The sequence below is a fragment of the Rhinolophus ferrumequinum genome (assembly GCF_004115265.2).
Source record: "Rhinolophus ferrumequinum isolate MPI-CBG mRhiFer1 chromosome 15 unlocalized genomic scaffold, mRhiFer1_v1.p scaffold_54_arrow_ctg1_1, whole genome shotgun sequence".
NCBI lineage: Eukaryota > Metazoa > Chordata > Mammalia > Chiroptera > Rhinolophidae > Rhinolophus > Rhinolophus ferrumequinum.
The window spans coordinates 16,057,404-16,075,846 of NW_022680357.1; the positions used below are offsets into that span (position 1 = coordinate 16,057,404).

At 48.4% G+C, this 18,443-nt stretch overlaps 1 protein-coding gene across 1 annotated transcript in view; it reads left to right on the top strand.

Moving 5' to 3' along the window:
• The window catches only part of LOC117019408 (acyl-coenzyme A synthetase ACSM4, mitochondrial-like), a 22,942-nt gene continuing 4,499 nt past the window's right edge, over positions 1-18,443 (top strand). Inside the window, exons 1-8 of the mRNA XM_033101062.1 lie at positions 1-82; positions 4,830-5,072; positions 6,792-7,002; positions 9,960-10,167; positions 13,117-13,260; positions 13,989-14,145; positions 16,358-16,437; positions 17,801-17,924. Of these exons, the coding sequence (XP_032956953.1) occupies positions 4,833-5,072; positions 6,792-7,002; positions 9,960-10,167; positions 13,117-13,260; positions 13,989-14,145; positions 16,358-16,437; positions 17,801-17,924 (1,164 nt within the window). The 5' untranslated portion in view covers positions 1-82; positions 4,830-4,832. The remainder of the gene's footprint in view (positions 83-4,829; positions 5,073-6,791; positions 7,003-9,959; positions 10,168-13,116; positions 13,261-13,988; positions 14,146-16,357; positions 16,438-17,800; positions 17,925-18,443) is intronic.

The window sequence follows — 18,443 nt, forward strand, 5'->3', positions numbered from 1 at the left end:
GGAACCAACTTTCCAGCAGAGACAGAGCTGAGTCTTTGTGAAGGAGCTGAAGGCCTTTCTGGATCAATAATACCATTTTCTGGTAAGGAAAAAAATGCATGTTGTATCATGGAAGTGACTGTAGCAGAGGAGAAGTTGGGAGAGTGTATCTAAATCTGTATGGCTGCCATCAGAGTCCCATTGTCTTGCTATAACTGGGTAACCCCACACCCAGATGTGCCTAAATGTGCCTTTGACAGGAAAATGGACTGTTCTACTTTTTGAAGGTTGGTGGAAACATAGCACAGATCTGTGATACAGTTTCCTTGTGTTGGCTTTGGAGACATCAAATGCAGGCTGGAATGTGTGCGGCTTGCTAGCTGAACGGCTTTTGGTAAATGAGTCACTTCTCCATGCCTTGGTCCCCTTATGTGTAAAATATTATAAAATACCTCTCTCCTAGGGCCGTGGAGAGAATTAAACAAGATAACGCAGGCAGATACTTAACGCAATGCTGAGCACCAAATGCTCGGGCCTCTTTTCACTGTTTAAGTTTCCCCTCACATTCACTCCGGGAATCACTAAGACTTTAGAAATCACCTAGCTCAACTCGCTTTTACAAATACCTCCTGGAGATAGTTCGTTGGACACCTTTACGTAGGAATTCCTACAAGGATAATGTCGTGACCTAAAACAGTCAGTGGTTCTCAGACTTGACCCTGAAATCATATAAACTTCCCACAAAATCCCAAGTCAGGTAATGGCTGTTTAACACAAAATTGCAGAGGCTGGCCTGAGTTTCGTCATACTCTTAACGGCGTATCCATACAAATATATTCAGAAAATCAAATGCTTACCAAAGAGATAGAAAGAAGGAAGCTACTGGTAAAACATTTTAATTGAAAAATCCTGCTCTGTGATACCTTGATACGTATTTTACCACTAACGTTTGTGTTTGTGTGGGCAAGACCTACTTCCCTGTTTGTGAACATAACATGGGAAATGCTGAAATGTATATATTCAGGTCGGATCTGTTTGCGAAATTTAGTTTTAGATATTTTGGTATGTTAATTTGATTATTTATTAAGAAATGGAAAGCTTGTCCATGGAGCTATGGGAAATAAGAACACTTCATGAAAAATCATCAATTTTCAATTTGGAGGAGAAGAGAAGTGCTTTGCATTAAAAACTATTCTCCTTAGAAAGCAAGAACGTCCCAAATCTTGAGTCTTTCCAATTCATCATGAAACTGGGACCAAGAATGGTCACAATGATGGAATGAGAGTTACAATGCTTCAGACTGGGGGGTGGGGGGGCAAATAGAGGGGAGGCTGAGTTCAGCCCCAAGAGCCTGGAGCACAGGCAGAGGACATTAAAAGAGTCAGAAATAAAATAAGCCAGCAAGATGTTAGTGGCTCCGATCCAAGAGTGTTTCCAGTTTCCTTGTACGTGGAGCACCTAGAGCCTTCTGCCATAAAGAGTTGTGAGGTTTGATTCTGAATGTGCAGGATTTACTGAGCCCTAACCACACACTAGGCACGGTGCTAAGGCACCCACTTATACCCCACCTCTCGCCAATGAAGAAAGAATTCTCACTGCACAGATGAATTGACACTTGGAGATGGTAAGCAACCTAGCAGAGGTCATCCAGAGAGGCAAGTGTGGATGCCAGCGTGTGTGGGACGTGCGTGTGTGTGAATCCGTGTGTGTTTGGGAGAGGGGCGGTGTCACTTTCAGGAGATGCTCACTCCCGAGCAGGACCCCGGCGCCTTCCCCTCTCCATCTCCCCCCTTCCTTGCTCTTGATGCGTCCACCACACTTCCAGAAAACTGCAGGGGTAGGGCATTCTCTCTCCTCTTCTTATCTTGGCATGATAGAGTTCAATACCAAGCGTATTGCCAGAAATAGTTCTTTCTAGACTACAGGAAATTTGCATTTGCTCCAAATGGGCCTCTCTTCTCCAGAAGTCATTCTGAGCCGACCGCGGAGAGGGCTTGTCCACAACGAGGAGGAGACAGGGGGGCACCCTGCAGCCTTTGTCCCATCTCGGTGATTTGTTCTCACAATGCCCAAGACCCACGCATCCTTTGCATCTGCAGATTTTTCCACTCCGGTGCACAGCGACTGAGAGTAGGACCGAAGGGCGAAAGGGTCGGGGGTTCACCATCAATAATAAACCTTCCGTGAAGAAGGCAGCACGAAGGCGACTGAAACGCAGAGAGGCTGAGTGGGCAGGCTCAGGGGAGCCATACCGTAGAGGTTCAAACCTCGCCTCTGCCATCAAGGTGATGGACGGCCCGGGCCGTGGCTGCTGTGCTGCAGGCGGCCGCCGTGACCATCCCGCTCGCGTCCTGTGGCGGGCCTTTCGGAAACGTTCCCACGCGGACGCCGACCGCCACCATCTAAGCGCGCCGGCCGCCCAGGGCGCCGGTTTCCTGCGCGGCTGCCGACCCCCCAGGGCCGTGAGTCACCGTCGCCCTCCCCCCAGGCGGACCACCGGACCTACCGCACCTCGCCCGACACCCTGGGCACGGGTGCCTGTACTTCCCGCCCGGGTCCGCTGCACCACAGGGCCGAGCCCACGACAAGCGCGCCGACCAGGTTGCCACGGACGGCGCCGCGCTGGGTGCCCGCGAGCTGGGTGCAGAAGGCGCGCTCCGGTCCCGCCGTCCTTGGCCGCCCGGGACCGCGCCCCGCAGGTGCAGGTCCGGGGGTGGCGCCACCGACGCCGCAGCCGGTCCCGGTGCCGGCGTCCCTCCCGCTCCAGCCGCCCCAAGTCTCGGTCTCGCACTCGCTCAGGACCGCGGGGCAACCTCAAGCGCCAGATCGGCGCGAAATCCAAATTTTCCTGGGTTTCCAGGTCTCGCTCGCGGTCCAGGTCCAGGTCCAGGAGTCCTCCGCCCGTGTCCAAGGGGATTCCAAGCCCAGGTCGCCATCCAAGAGTCCCCTCCCCGGCGACCCAAGGCTCCAGAAGGGGAAGGAGCACTGTCCTCTTAAGCAAACCAGGTGTCCACACGGAACACACCAGAAAACTTGGGGGAAAGGACCACGTACTCAGTTCCCTGAAGGGTCGGTCCTTGGAACAAGCCACTGGCTGTGGGAAAGGTTATTTTGTAACATTTTGCCCAACTTTTTATTGTTCTAAGCTTTGCCTCAGGTGGCAAACCATTTTATGTGCCATTTTGTTGCTGTTATTCCCATTTCCTGCAGTTTAGTGAGGTGAATGACTTCAGATTTCATTACTGGCTTGGATGTCGGAGGCGTAGCTCTGCCGCAGCTGAGTAATGCGGGTCACTGTGAAGGTGAAGTGTTGTTTCCTGGTTTCTCCCCGTTGCTCCTGGGTGAAGATGCCTTGGACAGAAACAAATGGCTGCACTGCCAGTCACCTGGGACTTACATATAAATCATGGAGCGTCTAGTGAGCACACCTAGCTGGTGATAAGTACACCTTTTTTCCCTACCCCTCAAATGGTAAAAATAATCACCATGTATGAACGTCAGATATGAAAAATGTTTAAGGAAGCAAAAGGTTGGTAACTTTGTCAGGACTTATAACATGGTGCATCTTTGTGCTCATATTCTGGACTATAACCATTTGTTTCTATAGTTTAAAATATTTTCTTGGGTGTTCAAAAAAAGAGAGAGATGGATGACCTGGGGCGAGCCGCTGAAGTCTCCAGGGGCCTCAGTTTCCCCATCTGTAAACCGGAGGTAGTAACAGCACTAGGCTCAGAGCTTGTCACAGGAGTGAGAAGTGCCTGCTCTACAACACACACTTAGTAAACAGCAGCTTTTATTACTGAGGGGAACTCTGAGACGCAGCCTTTCCACACCATCCAGGCAGGTTAGAGAGACAGGGCACACATGTCAGGACCGAAAATCAATCATGTAGGACAGACGGCTGTCACGTGAGGAATACAGACGCACGTTATGCAAACTCAACGAAATCTAATCACAGAGTTAGAAAGAAAAAGGAAGGTGACAGGTGGCAGTCCAGCAAGGGAAAGGGACTTTACCGGTGTCACTAAGCTAGTGTGGAAAAAGCTGGGAGTATAATCCGGGTGCCCTGATTCATACTGTACGACTCTTTCACGAAACCGCCACAAGAGCACTGCTGGAAATAACTTGAACAACAGCGTCCGTTGACATTTGGAAGGGGCTCTTTAGATGCCACGCACGTTACAGGCATTATCTCACGAAATCTTCCTAACAACCCAGGAGAGGGGAAGTCTACGTTCCCCATTTTACAGATGAGAAAATTGAGGCACAGGAGGGATAAGCAATTTTCTCAAGGGGCGACAGCCAGAAAGTGGCTGAGCCAGGACCTCAGTCAAGGTTTCTAACCAGTGACAATGGAGGACGGAAAGGGGAGGGGATGGCAGGGCAGCCCGAAGCAAGGGGAACAACAGAGTAAATCTTAGTGGAGGGAATGCACCCTCATGAGAAGTGGCTGCACTGCTTTTACTAGAAGAGGACATCCCAGGAGAGGCGAGGTGTTAGGAAAGACGGAACAGAGTAGAGGGCAGACCGAAGTGGGGCTTGACTGTCGATCCAGGCAGCGAAGATTCTATTGTTTGGTTGGAGAGAAGGTAGGGACAGAAGACAGGCCTTGACAACTCTTTAGTTGTGGGGTTTTTCGTTGTTGCTTGTTTGTTTGTTTGTTTACGGCTAACCTGGTCACAGAATGCAGAGGGTGAGGCCAGGGACAGGGAGGCAGGTCAGGGGCTCACTGCTGCCACTTTGAAGGAGGATGGGGTGTTTTCAGGTGTCCCCGACTTCCCCGGGGCACACAGCCACAAGTCCACCTTCCAGTCGGGAGACTAACCCTCCCCACCCGTCTCTCCCCGCAGGCCATGTGGCACCTCCACACCCATATGGGCCCTTTGGGAGCCATGAAGGCTTTCTCCCACTACCAGGCGTTCAGGTTCCTGTGGCTCGCCAGGCCACCCGGACGGCACTTTCACAGAGACCACCGGCTCTGGGCACCCCTGACTACGGATGACTTTGAAGCCATACATCGCTGTGAGAGGCCTTTGCCGAAGAACTTTAACTTTGCTTGGGACGTGCTGGACCAGTGGTCCCTAAAGGAGAAGGTATGAGATGACGGGCTCCCATTACAGGGTTGGTGCCCCTTCCGTTTCCTTGCTCTGGGGTCCACCTGTCACTTTTAATTCAATTCTTCCATCCTTCTCGGTTTCCTCTGTTTCTTTTCCCATCGCCCTCCTCTCTCCTCAGGGACATCTCTGGACCACAAATGCTACGCATGGCTCTCTCTCCAGAGCCTCTTGGGTCCTCTTCACTGTGGTTTCTCAGTACCAGGCCTTCTCTCCATCCTTCCTCGAGTCCCACGCGCAGCTCTTGGCTCTCCACTCATTTGTTCGGGCTGGTCACAGGATTACCAAAAAAACAGTCATCTGAGCTTTGGTTTTATGAATAGTCAACGTTGGACTAATTAGGAAAGAATCAGAGGTTGAGAAGCACAAAGCAGCCAGCCTCACTGTATGCTCACTGACCCCCAGGCCAGGCCGGGCCCTGAGCTAAACACTTTACCTATGAGTGTTTACCCAAATGCGCAGCAAGCTGTGCTTCAGAAGATGTGTCAGGGACTAGATGAACAAAATTAAACAACGTTGAATCGAGCCTTTCTATTAGCGGTGGGGGACATCTTCCTTAAACCCATTACGTTTTAACACTTCTGTAACACCTGCTAGACTCGCTTTTGAACGGAGAGAGCAGGTAGAAGTTGGTAATCTCTAGATAAAATTGAAGGGCATATTTTGTTTGCAATATGCTTTTCATTAACTCTTTTTAGTAAGTGGTACTGATTTTCCAGTTACGGTGGTGATTATGAAACACATTTTCCTTCTTAAGTAAATCTATACAAGTAAACGTGAGCTGATAAGAATAAAAACACAAAGGACAATGGCACAGGTGTCCACAGATCTGGCAAACATCAGTGCTGCCAGAAACACTGACCTATATTATTTTGTCAAATCCCCATCACCACCCTGGGGGTTGCAGATAAACACTTAATCCTGTGGAATTTGTGCTACTTCTCCAAGGTCACCAAAGCCAAAGGGACTTGAACCAGCCCCCGATCTCATTGAGCTCACGGCTATAGGACAGGGGACGCATCTAGAATACAGTCCAGTGTCATGGAGTCACCAGCAGTATGCGCTCAGTGCTGCAGGAACCCAGAGACGTCAGCGAGGAGAAGAGGCGGCTGAGAAAGGCTTCATGGAGAGTGACATGAAATTGGGTTTTCAAGTATTGGCCAATCAGGGAAGGGGAAAGGACCATTGCAGACAGGGGGTCATTTCCTTTTTCCAGGCAATAGAGAAAACCGAGGTTTTGCAGCACAGATGACTCACTTTGTAGAATCATCTCGCCCCACCGGCCTGGCCCTCCCCCCTGCTCTTTGGGACCTGTGAAACCCACGCCTGAGCCTTTTGGGGAGAAACAGCTGTCACGTTCCTAACCAACCTTGGGACATCCGTTAGGGTTATTCAGATGGAAGAGAGTCTCACTTAACAAAGGAATTTACTGGAGGGATATGGGAGAGCTTGAAAAATGGGGCTGGATGCTTGGCGTGTCTGGGACAGAAGGTGGGAATGGCCCATGTGCTGGTCAGGGAAGGGCGACCACCATGATGGGTTGTCTCGCCAAAGGCGTAGGCAGTAGGAGAGGAACAGCTCCCCTAAAGACAAACAGGACAAACAGGAGTGCTAAGGGGAGGGGACAGTCAATGTCCCATCTACGTGGTGACCAGTCACACAAGCCTTTTCCCCTCTTTCCCATGTGCCCACGGCCAGACAGGAGAGCGACCAGCCAACCCAGCCCTGTGGTGGGTGAACAACACAGGGGACGAGGTGAAGTGGAGCTTTCAAGAACTGGGCTTCTTGTCCCGGAAGGCTGCCAACGTGCTCACCAAGTCCTGTGGCCTAAAGAGAGGTGACCGCGTGAGCGTCATTCTGCCCCCAATCCCAGAGTGGTGGCTCGTCGTCGTGGCTTGTATACGAACAGGTCAGTGCCGACGTGGAACTTTTCTAAATCAGGCAGAAGCAGAGAGACTGATAGCTGGGGTTTCCCTGAATTGTCCGTTCTGCCATGCTTACAAAGGATAGCAAAATAAAAGTGGTAATTAAGAGCAATCACCATGTAACAATAACAACTGCCTCCAAAGGCAGGTATTATTGTGATGCCCATTTTGCAAGAGAGGCAACTGAGGCTCAGAGAGGTTAAGAGGCTTGCCCAAAGTCACACAGCTAGAAAGCTATGCAACTGGAAGTGAAACACAAGGTTCTATAGAAGCAAATGTGGGGACCAAGGCTTCTCGGCAGTGCTGGGCTCTGATGTGTTCATCCAAACAATCCAGAATTTACTTCTCTGAATACATTTGGATTCTCCCTGATAGGAAAATACAAAAAAATAAAACAAACAAACAAGCAGTTTAGGATGCAAGGACTTGTGGGAGTAGGGCGGCGGATCCCAGCTGGAAAACCTCTGCCTCTTTCCAGACAAAAAGATGAAAGTATTCAATGAGACATTTTCTCCTGCAATAGTAATCCATTAATGTACCTTAAGTTAAAATTCCACAGGACTGCTTTCCCTTCTAGGATAGGAGTCCGCAAAAACCACGGCCTATGGGGTGGCCATCTATTTTTGTAGACAGAGTTTGAGGGTTTAAACGCTCACTCGCTCACTCGTTTACATCCTGTCCGTGGCTGCTTTCATCTTACAAGAGCCAAGCTAAGCAGATACAGCAGAGACCACAGGACCACAAAGCCTAAGAGATTTATTTCGGGCCCTTTACAGAAAAAGCTGGCCGACCCCTGCTCTAGCACATGACGTAAGCATTTATAAGCCAATTAAAAACAAATAAGAATACCAAAGAATATAGTACTGTAGAGAACACAGAGACGTTCGTTGCAATACGGTCAAGAATAGAAAAACTGGGAAACGACTAGATAGAGATGATTAAATAAATGATAACCTACCTGGGAGTAAAGTCTAGTGGAGGTGTGTTTACTGAGAACTGAACTTACAATGCCTCAGCTTGCTGGGCTATGGTTAAAAGGAGAATTATGAGGATTTCATAATGGTGTTGAAAAATGCTGTTACTGCCAATTAAATCAAAACAGCAATACAGAAAATTTGTTTTGCCTTCACTATAGAAAGGAACTTGCAAATATAAAACCAGTGGATTAGAAAGAGATGAAGAGTGGTGTAGTGGTCACACACAAAAATGTATTTCATATTCCTTCCCTTGATTTACGCCATTTGTGAAACGTGAAGATTAGAAGTGAACCCACAGGCTGGACGATGAATAGCATTTAATTAACTGTTCACTAAATATGTGAAGCAAGCAGCCGAGGATTATGTTTTCTAACTCAAAATTATTAAATCTTTGCAGTGAATATTGAGATGCTTGCACTTCGTCACATGGCAAAACACTGTTTTTGCTCTCCAGTGTACGCGGCCTAAAACCTGCTAGAAGGGTGCTTCCCTTTAACCCCCAGTGTGGATATCCACGGACTGAACACACGCAGGTCACAAATCCACCGAGAGGTTAACAATGACAGAGCCGAGCGGTTTGCAAAATAAGTCACTTTGTATTTCCGTATTGAGCGATCTGAGGGCCCCTAAGGTGTTTTCTGAATTAACTTCCTCATCGTCACATAGTTACGTATTTTCTCAAGAGGGGATGACATGGGAGCGCTTTTAAAATATATCCAATGAATAAACTCTCCCTAGGAACTCAACTCTACATGTCCCTCCTTAGCTGGTTTCAGGGACTCGCCAAGAACTATATAGTCCGATATGTGGTACAGGTCTTAGGAGTCTCGGGTATGTGTCTTTGAATCCGGGTTCTGCCACTCACTGACTTGGTGACCCTAGTTGTCATCTATATCCTGGGATTCATTTCAGGTGAGATTCCAGGCACGTCATAAGTGCTTGATAAATGGGAGTGGCTACCTGGCGTCATGCTTTAGAGACCCTCTGCTTCCTTCCCATTGGTGCCCTGCTGTCTTTCAGCTAACTCGCCCACATGGGGCCTTCTCATAAGGAACGGCTGCTCTAAAGCAGGCCAGTGTTTACAGTAGAGGGAGGGGTAAACTGAGCCTTGCCAAAGCACGCAGGGACACCTCAGGGACTTTGGGCCACTGGGAAGACCCAGGCCTGAGGGCTGGCTCTGCCACTCACCAGTTCTGACCCAATCTTGCGTTCCAGCAAATGGCAACAACTACATGAACGTCCGCGGGGGCTGACAACAGCGGTCGCCAGGCATTTTCGGCTGTGCAACCTACTAGTATCAATAACAGTATTTGGGGGACACATCCTCCCACTTGGATACAGTTATTTATACAGCTCTGCACTGAGAGTACGCATGCTATAAAGCAGATACAAAAATGAGATAAAAACACAAAAAGAATTCTAATAGCTCAACACGTTTTTTAACAGTTTAATTTCTTTTCTCATCTCCTGTGAATTATCTTTGCAAAACACGCCTTGGGGACCACTGGTTCAAAGGGCTGCATGAAATGTTCAGAAAAATGTGTCAGAGGCTGTACAGCGAGCGCTGTTTGTGTTACGTCATCATGATGAAAATATTCCACCAAATGTTACCTAATAATAACGCACCATTGCAACACCTACCTCATGCCAGGCACTTACTGTTCTTGCCCCCATTTTGCCGCTAAGGAAAGGAAGGCACAGGAAACGCAGGGGGCACGCTCAAGGTCACAGAGCTTGGCAGTTGGAAGGACAGGATGCGACCCAGGGACTCACAGACCCTGAAGCCAGTGCTCTGAGGCTCTCCCCGTGATCAGGGTCCCGTGGCAGGTCCCTGGGACCGAGGCAGAGGCAGCCCAAAGCTGGATCCTGCAGCGCCTCCTCACCCAGGCACAGAGCCCAGGTAGCCACAGTCTGGCCTAAGGGACAACACACCTGTCCAACTGAGGGCCCTCTCTCCTTCCCAGGGCTCGTGTTCATGCCAGGAACCACCCAGCTGACACTGAAAGACATCCTCTATCGGCTGCAAGTCTCCAAAGCCAAGTGCATTGTGGCCGGTGAGGAGGTGGTCCCGGTGGTGGAGTCCATCGAGTCCCAGTGTCCCCACTTGAAGACCAAACTCTTGGTGTCCCCACACAGCCGGAAGGGGTGGCTCAGCTTCCAGGAGTTGTATCGGTGAGTATGGGCCCCGCCTCCCTAACCCCACTCACAGCTGCCTCTAGGAAGTCCCTTGCCTCCAAGGACTCAGCACTGCCGCGGGCTGAGCCGGGCTCCTCCCCAGGAAAGACTCCCTTCGTGCCAGAAGGATTGCAGCTCGGCTTCCATCTCCCTGCAGGGCCTGGCCCTGGCATGACTCATGGACCACACTGCCCACCACTCTCCCTACCTGGTCTCCCTCTGGCCACCCTTTTAGTCCTCACACGCTACCTCAGGGCCTTTGCACCTGCTGTTTCTTCTCCCTGGAATGCTCTTCTCCCCGAGTCCTTTTCACAGCCAACTCCTTCTTGCCAGGTTTCAGCTCGAATATTCTATCCTCAGTGAGGCCGTCCCTGACCACCCTATCTAGACCAGGGCACAATTCCAAGCCACTCTAACACAGTGTCCTATTGTTTCCTTCACGGCACTTGACACTCTGAATGTCATGTCCAGTCATGTGTTTTCCATCTGTGCCGTAGAGATTGGCAATTTATGGCCCGTGGGCCACTTATGGCAAGGCGCCTGTTTCTGTTAAGTTTTACTGGAATACAGCCACACCCATGTGCTTACATACTGTCTATGGCTGCTTTCATCTTACAAGAGCCGAGTTGAGTAGATGCAACAGAGACCATAAGGCCCACCAAACCTAAGATATTTACTCTCTGGCCCTTTGCGGAAAGCGTCTGCCAACTCCTGTCCTCAACTGTAGGTTCCAAGAAGGGAGAGGCTGTTTGGCTGGCTGATCACTCTATCCCCAGTTCCTATCGTACAGTTGGTGTTTAAGAAATACTTATCGAATTAATGAACAAAACAGACGACTTAACCTCAGTTTTCCTCATATGTAAAATGGGGATAATGATACTGCACGTATCTCAAGTGTTATTTCAGGATAAAATAAGCTAATAAGTGAGAAAGTGCTTCCTAAACTGTGAAAAAGGGGGTAAAATGTTAATGAATGGTATCATCCTTCAAACAGCTGTTAAATAGCTTATGTTTAAAACAAAATTCTTCCAGAGCAGTTTATAGAAAGGAGACATGAAAACCCTGTTGAATAAGAGAGCAGTTTCCTTTGCTGGAATGAAATTTTATCCTACTCATTAATGTAAAACATTTCCTATCCCAAAATTCTCTCCCAAGGACCATGCCAGTGAATCCCTGTTTTTGTCTTTTATAAACTGTATAACTTTGGATAGGCCCAGTAACACCTCTAAAACTCTGTATCTTCTCCATAAAACGGGGATAAGGAGAGCAGCTAATTCACAGGGCTCTAGAAGGATCAAATGTGATAAAGCATGGAAGTACTTAGCATAATGCCTGGCAGAGTAACCACTAAATAGTCTAGTAATTATAATATTTAATCACAAATTATAATTACACAATTGTGCAATTATACAAATACAGAGGGTACCAAAAAAAATGTATACACATTTAAGAAAGGAAAACTGTATGGAAATTGTTGTACGCGATATATACCGATAACAAAAGATGAATACCAGTCACGTTGGACTGCTGCAATTACAAGAGGTGCTCAAAGTGGTTCCCATCAGCGTCCTGACACTTCTGATTACGGCACACTATTGCTGGAGCAACGCTGACCAAAGTGTCTGCTTGTATACATTTTTTTGGCACCCCCCCCATATTAAAAAAATGAACATTTTAAAGGATAAATAAAAGAATACATATAGTTTGAAGTTCTCCTGTTCTCTCCCCCTTCCAAGTTGCCTTGCACACCCTCTGGGCAGCAAGCACCCCCCACTTCAGAGACCCCTGTCATAAACAACTGGGCAACATTCCCCCGAGTCCCCAAGAAACAGGAAAGGCACCACAAAACTGACAAAAGAAAAAGGAACTCGGACTCTGGTGAATTTCAAATTGAAATGTGCACACTGGAAGGGCGTTTTTCAAGATAAAGGGAATCCCCACTTCCAACAAACAATGGTGGAGTGTCAACACTCCCAAGATGCCAGGGATTGTTTCTCTGAACACGAAGGCGAGTTGTCACTGCCAAGAGTTGGCCAGTCTCTCAGAAAACCACACACACAGCAAGAAGGAAGGCTCGGTTCACATTTTTAGAGTCAGTCTCCTATTCAAAGAATCCTCTTTGAGGCCTCCCACCCTCCTTCTGCTCCCCAAGGATAGAAATCTATGAACACTTTCCAGAATATTTATAACACGATGGAGAAAAAAATGTCAACATGACGAGCCAGACTGATGTTTCTCTTTCCTAGTAAAAAGGACCCTTCCCTCCTCCCCACCCCCAGCCCCGCCCCCCCAAGCTGCATGAGGAACACTTGCCCCTGAAGTTCATGGCTGCCTGACAGCTGACCAAAATCAGAGTTTTATCAGTGCAAGGGAGGAGAACAGGATGGGACTTGGTAACCGACTAGCTTGTCTGCCCAGGTATTGAAGAAAAGTATTCAAAAGTTTGATTCAAATGTCGAAAGATCTTCCTTTCAATCATAAAAACTCCTGCAATGACAACAATTTATGAAGATTCAATACTGATGTTTAAAAATTCATAGATTAAGGAAAGCACTTAGGAAAAAAAATGTTTAAATAAACCAATGTAGACCCTTTTGTTACTGAAGGTATACTGGCTATCTATGTAGCCTATAGGGAGGTGAAGGGCAGGGGTGGGGAGGGAGGGAGGGAGAGAGAGAGAGAGAGAGAGAGGGAGGGAGGGAGAGAGAGAGAGAGAGAGAGAGAGAGAGACAGAGAGAGAGAGAGCGCGCGCCATTAAACCTTAGCACTGGTCTGTTAAGTCCCTCTGAGTCCCTGAGAAAATCCTCTCAGGGAGGCTTTGGATGAGGTTTTGTCCTGTGAACTATCTTCTCGTATCACGAGGGCATAGGCAGCAGAGCCAAAGAACCATTCTCAACTGGTCTGCCCTCTGCAGCCACCAGCCCGAGGCCCGTGTTTTATTTACAGATCCGCCTCTGCAGAGCACAGCTGTGTGGAGACAGCAAGTCAAGAGCCGATGGCCATTTATTTCACCAGCGGGAGCACAGGTTTTCCCAAGATGGCCCAGCACTCTCAGAGCAGCCTTGCCATTGGGTACACCCTCACTGGAAAGTAAGGAGAACAGCTTTGTTTCTGCTCAGCTCTTCCCTGAGCTGCCAATATGAGTATCCAGCTGCCCCATGGACACGTCTACTTGCATGGCTATTAGACGGCCCCCTGGGGCACCCCCAATACAGAACTCCCAAATAAATGACAGCGTCTCTCCCGCTCACTGATCAGGCAAGACCTTGGGAGTCCACCGTGGGTTGGTCCCCCCAGAAGCATGTCTCGTGTGTCCTCACTGCCAGGTAAATGTACCCGCCCAGGACGGCCTACCTGGAGATCCTAAATTGCCCATGTCACCCTCTTCTCTTTTCCTCCCAGAGCTTATCACTCTTTGAGATTACGATCCTGGCTGATCAACTCATTCGTCCTGTGCGCATTCACCAGCTCTCTTCCTAATCCAAGGGCACATACCTGTTCTAGCTTGCCCACTATGCTAGGTAGAACAGAGCCTACTTCGTAATATTTGCTCAATAAATATTTGCTGCATCAAGGGACAAATGTAGAAAACTATACCAAAACCAGCCAGCCACAGCACTCCCAGATGGCCCAGGATTCTGAAGAAGTCCTATAACAAAAGTGGGAGATACAATCACTCGTCCCGCCTTGGGGCTTCCTGTGACCCTGCTCTGCAGCCGCCCACGAGGTTTCGGGGCCAGTTCTCAAGGCCACCGGTTTGTTGGCTTTGCTGTGTTTTTGTTTCGTATTGTTCTGCTCTGTTTCTCCCTACCGTTTAGGTACTGGCTGGATCTGAGGCCCTCAAATGTCATGTGGAACCTGTCCGACAACAGCTGGATCAAAGCCGCCATGAGCAGCCTGTTTGCTCCCTGGCTTCTCGGAGCCTGCGTCTTTGTGCATCGGATGCCCCAGTTTGACCCTGACACCCTCCTAGATGTAAGTCATGGCTTCAGTAGCATCTCTCCTTGTCGCCCCCAAAACCACAGAAAAATGACTTCTCAGAGTACAGGGCTGCTTGGGCTTATGGAAATCTTTCCTTTTTAAGACGGGAAGTCTTCAGGCACTTGGCTTTCGAATGTACTTGACAGAATGGAGGGGGACCCCCCCACTACACTCTTGGGCATAAAATTCACTCTCCTGCTTCTGATTGTTCAGGATTTGCTAACGTTGCTAAGTGTGTGGCCGTGTAAGAGTCTGATTCTAAATAACAGATTAGAAATTTCAAGTCTAAAGAAATCTGTGGTTTCTGATCAGTGAAATAAAGACAATGGATAACTGGTAAACCCGAACCCCTCTGGGGAGGACACTGAAGGGGGTCACCTCTCCCCCAGAGCAGCTCCTTCCACTGTCCCCGGACCCCATGCTTCTTTCTCACTGTTAATTCTCAGAACACAATGTTCTTGAAACCAGGCACGGCCACCCCCCCTCCCGCCCCCCTTCTCAACCAGAGACAGCTCGGCTGAGGTGTCAGGTTCTTCAGTGTTGAGAAAAATGGGATCCAGGCCAATTATTTTTCAACCTTGAAAAATCAATTAAGTTTAACCAAATGCACATTGTTAAATAATCACCACACCTGTGTGTGAAGAAAAGCCAGCTATACCCACCTGGTTATTTTGCTAACTGGTCGGACGTGAGGTAACACGCAATCTCTACTCCATATTCACAAAGTGCCCTGAAGGAGGTGAGATAACTTTGCAGTTTCCAAACCCATATTTGCAAAATAAGAATATTTTTTTAGAAAGTATTAAACATTGTATAATATTTACATATGTGACATATATCATTTGAATATTCCTAATATCTATCAATGTTAAATATATTAACGTATTAATTGTTAATTGATATGTTCATATGATATATTGTCATGGTGTTACTATATCTTATTTAATATTAAATAAGACTACCAAAATAAGAACATTCTTATTTTACAAAGGTGATGTGTGTGTGTTAGGTGCTTTACACTGTTCTTAGTTACATACACTGTCCGTATTAAGAACAGCTGGAACTAGGGACTAAGTACACACAATAGAAATGCCTACTTATACATCAAACGCTATTCTTAAGCCAATCCAGCCTCGACACACATCTTGAGTCTTCTCTCCAATGCTTATGGAACTTTTTGAGAAACAGGATTATTAAAGCATCAATATTTCTCCACCTTTAAGGGGCCTTTGACTTCAAGGAACTAGCGATATAATGAGCCCAGCAAACCTTAAACAATTAAGACCTGAAAAATGCCTCACGTGTGCATTTCATCAACCCACTCAAGAGGACCGATGCCTTTCCCAGAAACGGTGTTGGAAAGTTTCTGGTCGGTTAGCTTGTACCGTGTTTCTCCGAAAATAAGACTGGGTCTTATATTAATTTTTGCTCCATGAGGACTTATTTTCAGGGGATGTCTTAGTTTTTTCATGTACAACAATCTACATTTATTCAATTACAGTCATGTCATCTTCTTCTGGAACGTTGTCATAACCTACCCTGTTTCCCTGAAAATAAGACCTAGTCGGACAATCAGCTCTAAAGCGTCTTTTGGAGCAAAAATTAACATAAGACCCGGTATTATATTATATTATATTATATTATATTATATTATATTATATTATATAAGACCTGGTCTTATAGTAAAATAAGACGGGTCGTATATTAATTTTTGCTCCAAAAGACACATTAGAACTGATTGTCCAGCTAGGTCTTATTTTCGGAGAAACACGGTATTAAATGTGTCTGTCTGGCTGAGATCTTAACTGGGGCTTATTTTCAGGGTAGGTCTTATTTTCGGGGAAACATGGTAGGTGGAGAGTTGGTCCTATCCAGCAGTCAGAACTTCACAATTCCACCATGAAAGGTCATTTGTAGCCCCAAGGTCAAATAAACCAGTTCATACTTTGGGGTCGTTCTCACATTCACCAATTCACTTTTTGTTCAGTTTAGCTGTGTTTGTCTATTACTGTAACATATACATATTCTTTCCAATAACTGAAAATTCCCAACAGACACAGTCACTAGTGACCACTCATATTTGCCTTCTTACGCCTATGAGACAGGTACATGCTAAAATGAAAGAGAATGGGGGGGCGGGTAGACATCAGCTGTGGTCGCAGCCATCAGTTAACCACTCTGGTATGTGTCTTCCCCCCTCCTGCAGACGCTTACCCGTTACCCCATCACGACCCTGTGCGCTGCTCCCACTGTGTACCGGATGCTTGTACAAAAAGACCTCCAGAGGTACCTGGGCAGAATGTCCACTGGACAGCACACAAAGCTGTCATCGGGCCAAACAATTCTGTGTTAGCTGTCGGCTGCGTTGTAGGATACTGGGGAGCATTCTACCCGCGAGGTGCCAGGAGCACCTCTGTCTTCTCAAGTCAGGGGGATCAAAAATGGCTCCAGATATTGCCTAGTCTACTGGTGGGACACAACTGCCCCCCAGTTTAATAGCAGGGAGAGCCTCTAGGGGCAACTGACCGGTCTCCGGGGACCACCAGAGCCCTAGACTCAGAATCCCCCCCGAAAAGCCAACCACAACTCCATTTACACTGCCTTGAAGAGAAGCTAGTGAAGTCTTAGGACTTGAAGCTTATACTGGATTTGGCCAAATCACCTGAACATCCAGTGGAGTTGCGATGTACATTTATTTAAGTCATACGAATTTGAAACATGATGAGAGAGAGAGAAAGGGAGAGAGAAACAAGTCACGTGTGCAGGCTCACCCAGCCCGTTCCCCCAAGGTGTGGACACCCAGGAGGGAGACAGATGGGAGCAGATAGAATCTTCTCTTATCCTGGTCCGTGTCAACTCCTCTGTGGCCCTCAAAGCGTCCGCATCTTGCTCACACTTCAAGAGTGATTCACAGGCGATTCAAGGCTTATTCTGAACAGGCTCCATTCATATCCTGCCGTTCCCTCCGGCCCATCCCATCGGGGCCGCCTATCAGGCTCAGGCTGTGCCGGACTTTCTCACCGGGGTCCTGTGGGCAGCTGAGTAGTAAGGCCAGGGTCCCACAGGGGGCGCTCTGCTGCTTCCAACACTGTGACTGTGACCTCAGACCCTCCCTTAACTCTACCCAGGAGAGGATTCGGATTCACTGTCAGGGACCGGCCGCCTGTGCTGGGGATGCAGCGTACGCAGTCTGCTCGTGACACCCTGACAAGTGTCAGCACAGAGTGTCGAACTCAGCTCTGTATAATCTGCGAGGCCCTGGGCTAGTTCTCGAACGCCTGTCAGCCTCAGTTTCCGCACCTGTAAAACAGGTCGTGAGGACTACGAGCATGTTTCTGAAGCCCTTAGCACACAGTAAATGCTCAACGAACGCCAGCTGTTCAGTCACTGCTAAGGGCTCAGAGGAAGGGCTTAATTCATTCTTTGCATTTTCTCCTGTTTAACAACCTGCTAACATATAAGCTCTGTCAGGAAACTGTTTAGGCACTATCGTGCCCCACGTGCCCCACAAATAGTCCTGGAACAGACCTTCCTGCGACTGGCCTCTCCTACCCAGCTCGTTTGCTTGTCACTGTAGCATCCCAATTATCTTGTAATGAAAGCCGCTCAGATTTCTGTCCCCAAAAGCCCCATGCGGCTCTCTCTCCAGATATAAATTCCAGAAGCTGCAGCACTGCTTGACGGGAGGGGAGCCGCTCAACCCAGAGGTGGTGGAACAGTGGAAGCAGCAAACGGGACTGCAGCTGTACGAGGGCTACGGGCAGACAGAAGTGGTACGTCTGGTGGGCATGTTGGGTGCCTCTCAAGCCCAGGCCTGCCAACGGAGCCCCGGAAGCGTCCCCGTGGCGCTCCGAATTTGGGGGAGCTTCCCAGGATAACTTCCCCAGCCAGTGGTTACCTAAACCTCTGGATTACCCCATTAGGTTTGGCTGAAGGGCAATTAGCGTTATTCCTCACCGTCTTCCTGTCTCCACCGCACACAGAAGCTGCAGAGGTGGCAGGGAATCAGAGGTTTAGAAGCGTGCAGCTCAGCTTCGCACTGCACTGGGAGGGTCTCAGGGAGTCCCCGGGTCCAACCCAGCCCCAGGTGCTCGATGGAACCCTCAGCCTAAGGGGGCGGTTTGCAAAGCGTGGTTCTCCAGCAGTACCAGCAGCACGTGGGAACGGGAACGCGGCAGAAATGCGAATCCTTAGAGGCCCACCCCGACCCCCACCCAGACCTCCTGAATTAGAAACTCTGGAATGGGGCCCAGCCATGTGTGTTTTAACAATGCTCCAGGTGATTCTGGTAA